This window comes from Salvia splendens, chromosome 17, assembly GCF_004379255.2.
Source record: "Salvia splendens isolate huo1 chromosome 17, SspV2, whole genome shotgun sequence".
In the NCBI taxonomy this organism is placed as follows: Eukaryota; Viridiplantae; Streptophyta; class Magnoliopsida; order Lamiales; family Lamiaceae; genus Salvia; species Salvia splendens.
The window spans coordinates 8,443,454-8,453,872 of NC_056048.1; the positions used below are offsets into that span (position 1 = coordinate 8,443,454).

The following is a 10,419-nucleotide window of genomic DNA, read 5'->3' on the forward strand; positions in this document are numbered from 1 at the left end:
CACCGCCGCCGCTGCCTACGTCCCTTCCGCCGTCGCAGCTGCCTCCGTCCCTTCTGCCGCCGCTGCCTTTACTTTCCGGCCATGCATCTCCGGCGCTGGCCTTATCCCCGATGAAGTATCTTTTTCATGTTTCAGAATATAGAATTTAAAACCAATATTAAGTTATTCAAAGTTTCAGAAATGTATAAATTGAAAGATTCTACATAGATTTTTGCTAATTTGATATGTTTGTTCCTTTGCCAAAGCCATTGCCGGAGTTCTCGCCGGAGCCATCACCGGATTCCAAGCAGACCACCCCCTATTTTGCAATCAGAAAATTAGAAAATTAGTCCATGATACATAAATGTAGATTCAACTAATGGCAGGCTCTATTTAAAAGTGTTTCAAAACTTTCTCAAGAAACTAGAATTTTATTGAACAATACTCAAAATAAAATAAAGAAATAAAAGCCACTCCATCTCTCCATTTTCCCTCCAAAAATGATATCATTGTCTTTTCACCAAACTGACACTTTAGATTATGATAGATGATTCGGAATCTCTAACAACAAAATCACTCGTGCATGAGGATTCTACTAAACCTTATAGGCTTATACTCATCATTATTTAAGTCTATTTTTTCTTGAAGCATTTCGAGTGCTTTATGATAAAAGAATAACCGTGTGCTCTCAATATTGCAGTAATTAGCAGGTAACATTATTTGTATATAATTTAGGTATTTAATATTAGTATATGTACGTAACATTAATTACTTGGGCGCGCGTGCTTTTTTTTTCCAGAAATTCATAACAACTGTTGGGATTCGCACACAAGGCTTTCACACACTCAATAAGATCACACACACACTCACTGTTGTATGAGATCACACAATGCAGAAAACACACACACTCACACTTTGAGTATTGAAGATGATAATCTTGGAGAGAAAACTGGAAAACTCTTTATTGATTAAACTCTACTCTAAACTACATACACGGTGAGCTATTTAAAGCTCTACAATCAAGTAGCAACTGCTACTAACTAACTACAAGAAGAATCAAGAAAGCAAGAAGAATAACCGTTACATCTCAGCTAACTAACTGCTGCTCCAACGGCTAGTTCGGCTAGGTTGCTTCTTCCTTTTCGGTTCAAGACCGAACTCCTTCCTCGGCTCAAGACCGAACTCCTTCTCGGCTTACAACCGAACTCTTCCTTCTCGGCTCATTCCAGCTCAACGCCGAGCTTCCTTACCGAGCTTCCTTCTAGCTGAGCTTACCGACTTCTGCCTTCTTCTTCTCGGCTAGTTCCAGGCTAGTTCCGGCTCGGTAAGCCGAGCTTACCGAACTCCTTTCTAGCCGAGCTTCTTCCAACTGAAATGAGCACTCCATTATTACAATTCTCCACCTGAGGGCTCATCTCAGTTCTTGCACAAACATTGATCAATTTCTTGCAATGATCAAACTTGTCTCTACCTAGAGACTTTGTTAGCATGTCAGCCGGATTGTGCAAGGTGTTAATCTTAATTACCTTCACTCTCCCCTTTTCAATCTCATCTCTAATGAAATGCAACTTTATGTCTATGTGCTTGCTCCTTTCATGAAAACCCGGATGTTTAGCCAAGCACATAGCTGAAAAAAAAAAAAAAAAAAAAAAAGCCAAGCACATAGCTGAGCTGCTGTCACAATGAATCACCATTGTCTTTTGGTCAAAACCAAAATCAGAAATCACTCCCTGAATCCAAAAACTCTCCTGAGCTGCAGTGAGAGCTATATACTCTGATTCTGTTGTTGAGAGAGCAACAACACTTTGCAACCCTGACTTCCAGCTGATTACAGTTCCAAACATGGTGAAAAGATAACCTGTTTGGGACTTTCTGTTGTCCAGGTTTGCAGCATAGTCTGCATCACAATAGCCCTGCACAACCTCCTCAGATTCACCTTCCCAGCCATTGAACACAATCCCCCAGTCCTTAGTTGACTTCATGTACCTCAATATCCACTTAAGAGCATTCCAATGCTCCTTCCCCGGGTCTGCCATGTATCTGCTAGTCACTGAGATAGCATGAGCCAAATCTGGTCTTGTACAAATCATAGTGTACATAACACTTCCAACCACACTAGCATAAGGGATAGCCTTCATCTCATCAGCCTCTTGCTTAGTTTTAGGGGCCTGCTCCTTTGAAAGCTTAAAACTCTGGGACAGAGGAGTTGATGCAGCTTTTGCATTTTCCATTTTGAATCTCTGCAAAACTTTCTCAATATAGTCAGTTTGCAGCATCCACAGCTTCTTGCAGCCTCTATCTCTCTGAATATGTATGCCTAGGATCTTCCTTGACTCTCCTAGATCCTTCATTTCAAAGCTTGACTTCAGATCTTGTTTAACTTTCTGAATTTCTGTCATAGAAGGCCCTGCAAGTAGCATATCATCCACATAGAGTAATAGGTAGGCAATGGGAGTCTTGCCTGCCTTCTTGATGTAAATGCAATCATCATATTCTGACTTGGAGAAGCCAATCTTCTTCATCTGTGCATCAAACTTCTTATTCCACTGTCTAGGACTTTGCTTAAGTCCATAAAGACTTTTCTGTAACAGGCACACCTTGCCTTCTTCTCTAATCTTCACATAGCCCTCTGGCTGTTCCATGAAGATAGTTTCCTCTAGATCTCCATTTAGGAAGGTTGTCTTCACATCAAGCTGTTGTAGCTCCCAGTCAAGCTGATTCACCACAGCCAATAGAATCCTAATCGAAGTGTGCTTCACAACAGGTGCAAACACTTCATTGAAATCGATTCCCTCCTGCTGTGTAAAGCCTCTAGCCACCAGCCTTGCCTTGAACCTGATTCTGTCTTTATCAGTGGTCTCTACCTTCTTTTTAAACAACCACTTGCAACTGATCAGCTTCCTCTCCTTTCCATCTGTATTCAGCTTGGATTTGTCCACCAAAATCCATGTTTTGTTCTTGAGTAAAGACTCTATTTCCTCATTCATGGCTTCAATCCATCTTTCTCTATCTTTGCTCTGCATAGCTTCTTTATATGTGAGTGGATCTGCACCATCAATACTTTCAGCTGCACACAGAGCATAATACACAACATCAGAGAACTTTGTTGGTGGCCTTGTTTCTCTTCTAACTCTGTCTCTTGCAAGCTGATAGTCTCTGATAGAGTCTGATATAGACTCACCAGCCTGGTTGCCCTGAGTTGGAGCCTCTTCTTTATCTGAATCAGACTTACTCCCTGAGTCACTAACTCCACCTGCTCCTAGGCCAACCCCCACAGGCTCCACCTTGAAGAAATCACCCTCATCTTCACTGGAGTCCAGCTTATCTTTCAGGTATGGCATCTGATCCTCCAAGAACACCACATCCCTACTCACCAAGACCTTCTGCTTACCGGGCTCAATACACCAGAGCCTATACCCCTTAACACCCCTCTGATACCCCAGCAAGATACATTTCAGAGCCCTAGCTTCAAGCTTACTTTGCCTAGCATGAGCATAGGCTACACACCCAAACACCTTGTATTTTGAGTAGTCACTATGAGCTCCATACCACATGTAATCAGGAGTTTCAGATTTCAGGGCAGTAGATGGGCATTTATTGATGAGATAGGCTGCTGTATACACAGCCTCACCCCAGAATCTGCTGCTCAAACCAGAACCAAGAAGTAGGCACCTCACCCTCTCTAGGATTGTCCTATTCATCCTCTCCACAACACCATTTTGCTGAGGATTACCAGGAACAGTCCGGTGCCTCTTCATACCCTTCTCTTTACAAAACAGATCAAACTCAGCAGACAAGAACTCTAGGCCATTGTCTGTCCTTAAGCATTTAACACTTCTACCCTTCTCTAGCTCAACCTCCTTACACCATATCTTGAACTTTGTGAGTGTTTCAGATTTTTCTTTAAGAATATATACCCACAACTTCCTTGTATAGTCATCAATGATAGCTAGATAATACTTTCCTCCACCAATTGAACACACCGGTGAAGGCCCCCAAAGATCACTATGTATGTAGTCTAAAGGGGCTGTAGAAGAGTGAATACCTGTAGGATAGGGTGCCTTCTTAGCCTTTCCAAGTATACACTGCTCACAGGGGTCCATCTTGTTGAAATCTCCAGAGATCAGACCCTTCTTGATGAGTTCTTTCAAGCTTCCTTCAGCTGGGTGGCCCAATCTCTTGTGCCATAGCATTATGGAATCATCTGACACTGCATTGCTTTCTCCATCAACAGCCTTAGCCTTCAGATAATAGAGAATATGCTCTCTGTCAGCCTCCATCATCACTGCATCTCCAGATTTCACAAACAATTTTCCTTGACTCATCAATATGGTGAACCCTTTCTGCTCCAGCATTCCCAATGAGATGAGGTTCCTCTTTACTTCTGGAATATACCTCACCCCAGTTAGGATCTTTATAGAGCCATCTTGTAGGCTTAGCTTTACCTTCCCTATTCCTTTGATCTGACAAATGTGATTATTACCAAGAACAACCGTACCCGATGCTTCTTGAAGATCATGAAACCAGCTTCTATTTGGGCACATATGGAAGCTGCACCCCGAGTCCATTATCCACCTATGACTGACCCCACTATCACTGATATTCATGAGTTGAGCCGGGGGATCAGCACTCTCCACACAATCAGATTGATTGTGTCCCTCAGAGGCCATCTTTCTCTTCCATGCATGACAATCTTTCTTCAAATGTCCAGGTTTCTTGCACCAATAGCAAGCTCTGGTTTCCTTCTGAGCATCAGAACTTGAGGTTTTAGGGCCCTCAAACTTCTTCTTGAAGTTCTGCTTCTTGAACTTCTTCACATTCAAGGCCTCTGCAGCTTGAACATTGGAGCTTGCAGAGCCTCTGTTGGCTGTCTTCATGAGTTCTTTGGCCATCAAGGCTGAATAGACTTCTGCATAGGTGATAGGTTTATCTCTTCCATAGATAATTGCATCACTTAGCTGGTCATACGAGCTAGGCAAGGCATTCAATGTGAGAATGGCCTTATCCTCATCTGAGATCTTGACATCAACAGATCCCAGGTCATCAATGATCTTGTTGAACTCCTCTAGCTGCTCAATGATGGACCTATCTCCAGAAAAACTATAGGCATACAGCCTTTTCTTGAGATACAGCCGGTTAGCCAAGGATTTGGCCAAGTAAACTTCATCTAACTTGTCCAAGATCTCCACCGCAGTCTTGGCTTCTTGAACTTCCCTCAAGACCTTATCTCCAAGGCACAGAATCACTGCAGAATGTGCCTTGAGCTGCATCTCCTCCATCTTTGCCTGAGCTTTTTCATCAAGCACTGGAGCCTTTCCTTTCTCCTCTGGTTTTGCAAGAACTGCCGCCAAGCCTTGTTGAATTAAAACCGCTTTCATCTTCATCTTCCACAGGCCATAATCATTCTTGCCTGTGAACTTTTCTGCATCAAGCCTTGCTGCCATCTCTGAAACCGTTTGATCCTCTGCAAATCAGCTTCAATATCCCTTCCCACAGACGGCGCCACTTGTTGGGATTCGCACACAAGGCTTTCACACACTCAATAAGATCACACACACACTCACTGTTGTATGAGATCACACAATGCAGAAAACACACACACTCACACTTTGAGTATTGAAGATGATAATCTTGGAGAGAAAACTGGAAAACTCTTTATTGATTAAACTCTACTCTAAACTACATACACGGTGAGCTATTTAAAGCTCTACAATCAAGTAGCAACTGCTACTAACTAACTACAAGAAGAATCAAGAAAGCAAGAAGAATAACCGCTACATCTCAGCTAACTAACTGCTGCTCCAACGGCTAGTTCGGCTAGGTTGCTTCTTCCTTTTCGGTTCAAGACCGAACTCCTTCCTCGGCTCAAGACCGAACTCCTTCTCGGCTTACAACCGAACTCTTCCTTCTCGGCTCATTCCAGCTCAACGCCGAGCTTCCTTACCGAGCTTCCTTCTAGCTGAGCTTACCGACTTCTGCCTTCTTCTTCTCGGCTAGTTCCAGGCTAGTTCCGGCTCGGTAAGCCGAGCTTACCGAACTCCTTTCTAGCCGAGCTTCTTCCAACTGAAATGAGCACTCCATTATTACAACAACAATATGCCATCAATTTCTTTGAGGTCCACCACGTTTTCATTTTTCATTATCACCCCTAAATTTTGCCAATTGGTCGGTTAATAGAATTGTCATTTTATTTTTATTATAAATTATAAGTAAACATTACGTTTCCATTAATTAATTCAACTCATATTTCATTATAAAATTAATAATATATAAAAGTGTGAAATATATTATATTAATAATTTCAACTCACATATGCTAGAAAAAAAAGCAAAACTCTTATTCGTGGATGGAATGAGTAGCTAATAATGTTTATTTTCTCCCTAGATCCTCTTACAGACATGTTTCTTTATTTTTGAGATCTGTTTATACTTCCTTGAGACATGGCTCCTTCAACATAATATGGATGGGAAGATATAGAGGGATGAAGAGGGGTTAAAAATAGGAGAACCTGTTTGGAACTTTAGACCATGAAAAATCAATTAGGAAATGCAATGGAATAGCTCAACATGAGACTTGGCAAAATGAGGTGCATCAGTGGCACAACCAAAACCAAATATCTGGGGAGAGCAAAACATTTGGAGGTTGGTGGAACAACAATTTTTGGAGGATAACACTTCACTTTTTAGTCCTTCCTACAAGAATATGCACTTTCTAAATTTGGAAACTCTTCTCTTTCTAATGAGGTTAGACACATTCTCCACTAATTACTTTTTCTTTTTACTCATCTCTTACTTTATTAATTGTGTATTAAAACTCGTGTCCAACCAAAAGTGCATATTCTCATGGGACAGATGAAGTATTTAGGAAATAATTGAAATATTCAACAACTTTTTCTCTCTTACTTTATACTCCTCTCTTATTTTAAAACAATCTCTACTCTTTTCTCTCTTTTACTGTATTCGTCTTTTCTATTTTAAAACATCTAATAATTTTTTTTCTCTTACTTTATTCATCTTTTCTACTATAAAATATTCAACAACATTTTCTGTCTTTATTTGAACTCTTTAAAGAAAGTGTATAAACATTCAACACTTTAAAATAAAAGTGTATAAACTCCTATACTATCTAATTAAGAAAAGAGTAATCATCTTCATTGAAAACTGAGGGAGTACCTCATAATCTCCTCTAGCAAGTGAGCCTTGGAGTTCCAATTAAAACACATAAATACTAGTGTTACTCCTATAAAGATAATGTACACCTACAACATGGTTTATGTACAACATCAATTCAAGTTCCAACAAGATCTGTAGATTAATCATGTCCAGTCCTGAGGCACATCCATCACAAACAATTAATGGTAACTAGGTTTAATATAATACTATGATGATGTCTGTAAAACCCTAATGACTTCATTACACACTAAATCATTTGAGCACAAATGTAGCTAGGTAGACAGGTAGCTAGAGATGCCTGTTTTCATCAATGTCTCAATCACACACTAATTAATTTCTCTGTCACAACTTTTCCTAATTTATTCAAAAAGAAAATAATATAACTTTTGCAGCCAAAAGGAAAACCATTTATGGGGGTAGACGATCGTAGGCCCTTTATCACAGATTCACAGTACACTAGAATATCTCTCGAAAGGTCTGTTTAGTAAGAAAGTACCTTCTCTACAAATCTCCAATAAAAGAATAATCCTCCTTCAAACTTTAACACACACACACACACACACACACACATTAATGGGACAAATGGTTGCACTGATTGTACTTAAATTCCAATATTTTATTGTAAATGACGGTTTAATTAGGCTCAGTCGATTAAATGCACTTAAATTCCAACCTTTTTCCTCCTAAATGGGGGTTCTAACTACCAAAAAAACCCAATCTTTGCAAAATTAGGGTTCCATTTAGGGCACGTGATTGTACTAGAAATCCAATCTTTTTCTATAGATTAAATGGGGATTTAATTTTAGGCTAGCTCATCAATGATTTGTACTAACACTCCAATCTTTTCTTCTAATAAAATGAGGGTTTTTATGTGCGTTTGTGTGTGAACTGTGAAATGATATGATCCATGTGATTGAAGGAAGGGAAGGGTAACAATAATGAGAAGAAAATCTTGATGATGGATGGCTTTTGATCCAAGCAATTGGTGTCTGAATTGCTCCTTTCTAGTTCCTATTTTGTCCCTTCCTTTTTGTTAGCCTTGCTCTGTCAACTTCAGTCCTTCTCTCCCAGATATCTCTCTGATATCCTCTCTCTCAAATCCTCCATGTGCCCTCCTGTCATCTTCTCTCTCCCTCCTCTTTATAATTCCTATCCCACCTCACTTCACTCAATTAACCCTATCTCTCTCACCCTCTCATTATTAGCCCTCTCTCTCTCTCAGTCATGGAACAGCAGCAGGTGGGAGGAAACGAAGATCAAGGTGGTGGTGGTGGTGGTGGCAAAGCGACGACGACGAGCTTCCTCTGCAGACAGAGCAGCACGAGGTGGACTCCGACAACGGACCAGATCAGAATCTTGAAGGATCTTTATTACAACAACGGCGTGAGGTCTCCCACCGCCGAGCAGATTCAGCGCATCTCCGCCAAGCTGCGCCAGTACGGCAAGATCGAGGGCAAAAACGTGTTTTACTGGTTCCAGAATCACAAGGCCCGGGAGCGCCAGAAGAAGCGCTTCACCGCCGACATCCCATTGCACAGACCCACCTCCTCCTCCGCCGCCGCCGATCACCACATTTACGGCAAATTCCCTAACATAAACCCTGGTATACTGTGAATTTCGTCCAAAGGTCATCTTTTTCTTTGACCCTTTTTCGTGAATTGAAGAAAGATGTGTGCTTTTTTAGGGAATTTTGCGTCTTCATCTGCTTCCTCTGCGGGTGGTAATTTGCTGAATGTTGGAAGCTATGGGTATGGATCTATGGCCATGGAAAAAAGCTTTAGGGTGAGTATAAATTACAAAATGCAGTACAGATTCTCATGAATTGGCAGATGATTTCTGTTTTGTTTGCTTCCCACTTTGATTAGTTCGTGTCTGTTGGCTCACTTTCAGACAACATACAACACAAACATCAGTTTCCATATGTGTAACTAAAGCAGTCTGTCTATTTGATTCTGTGATTGGTACACAAGATCATATGTACAGCCTTTTCTTATGTAAGAATCTTCAATAAAATGAGGAGAGGGAGAGAGAGAGAAAGAAAGAGTAGAGAGAGAAACCCTTTAAGTTAGATTCATGAAAATGTGGAGAGAGAGACACAAAGAAGCCCTTTTAAGTTTTGTTGGTTCAAATTCATTTCCAAAAATTAGATCTTTACAACTAAAATGTGGGGAGGGAGAAGAAGAGAAGCCCTCTAATCAGTTTTCTTGGTTCAAATTATTGATCAAGAATTTGATCTTCAAGAAATTGAGGGCAAGACCAAATTAGCTTAAAATGGTTTATAATCATGCTTAATTTTTTTGTTCAAGATTCTTGAAAGATCATATTTTTGGATGTAATTATGCAGGAATGCTCAATAACACCAAATGCAAATGTGGGAGGGCAGAATTTTGCATGGATTGGGGTTGATCCCTACTCTTCACCCTACCCTTTTCTCGAAAGGAAAAGAAGCATCAACGACCAAACCCTAGAAACAGCTGAGGAGGATGAGGAGGAGGCGCCGGAGATCGAGACCCTCCCGCTCTTCCCCATGCACGGCGACATCAAGCAGGACTTCAGCGGGTGGCACTACCGCGGCGACGATGCCATGGCCGCCGGTTCTAGGACTTCTTTGGAACTTAGCCTTAACTCTTATGCAGCCGGATTCCCTCACTAGGACTTCAATATTTGGGGCTACATGAAATAATTGTAAAGTAATTGATTGCTATTAATCCATATAATATGATGATGATGATGATGATGACTAAATTAGGGCATTTTCATGAATCTATACTATATAACTATGGGATGAGCCGGTGTAATTAATTAATTAATTAATTAATTATGCTTAATGTTGTGGGGGTGATGCCATTGCCCAATCAGCTTGTTGATTACGACTATGCATATGTCAGCTTATTAATGATGAGTTTGGTTGAAGAATGTTGTAGAATTTAGACCATCTACCTCCGTGCTCTTGCCAACTAGCATGGATGTGGTGTGCCCAGACCCATTTTTACTCCCTACTCTTAGGCAAGAGCACAACACTCACATCCGTGCTCTTCCGCAAGGACAAACTCAAGGGTCCCAACATTCTATTATTTAATTTAAATAAAAACATTTCCACAATATTAAAATGCATTAAAAATAACCGGAATAATATTACAAATTACAAAAAAATTAAAATTTACATAATTAAAATACTAAAATTTAATAGAAATATCGTTGGCTAATCAGAACGCGCCACGTCAGCTGCTCGCTGGCACGGACGTGCTCGATGCATCGAGCAGCGCCG

At 40.7% G+C, this 10,419-nt stretch overlaps 1 protein-coding gene across 1 annotated transcript; it reads left to right on the top strand.

Moving 5' to 3' along the window:
- The first annotated feature begins 8,116 nt into the window (after window positions 1-8,116).
- Window positions 8,117-10,067, top strand: LOC121773992 (protein WUSCHEL-like). The gene is made up of 3 exons (XM_042170904.1): window positions 8,117-8,754; window positions 8,836-8,933; window positions 9,496-10,067. Exons 1-3 carry the CDS (start codon window positions 8,376-8,378, stop codon window positions 9,802-9,804), a joined length of 786 nt encoding a protein of 261 aa, XP_042026838.1. The 5' UTR covers window positions 8,117-8,375; the 3' UTR covers window positions 9,805-10,067.
- Window positions 10,068-10,419: the final 352 nt, after the last annotated feature.

What these genes read in the sequence shown, in the direction of transcription:
- LOC121773992 (XM_042170904.1), top strand. Translation starts at nt 8,376, where the DNA reads ATGGAACAGCAGCAGGTGGGAGGAAACGAAGATCAAGGTGGTGGTGGT. An exon ending in ATTCCCTAACATAAACCCTG is followed by an intron (nt 8,755 to 8,835) that starts GTATACTGTGAA and finishes GTGCTTTTTTAG; the next exon opens with GGAATTTTGCGTCTTCATCT. An exon ending in CCATGGAAAAAAGCTTTAGG is followed by an intron (nt 8,934 to 9,495) that starts GTGAGTATAAAT and finishes GTAATTATGCAG; the next exon opens with GAATGCTCAATAACACCAAA.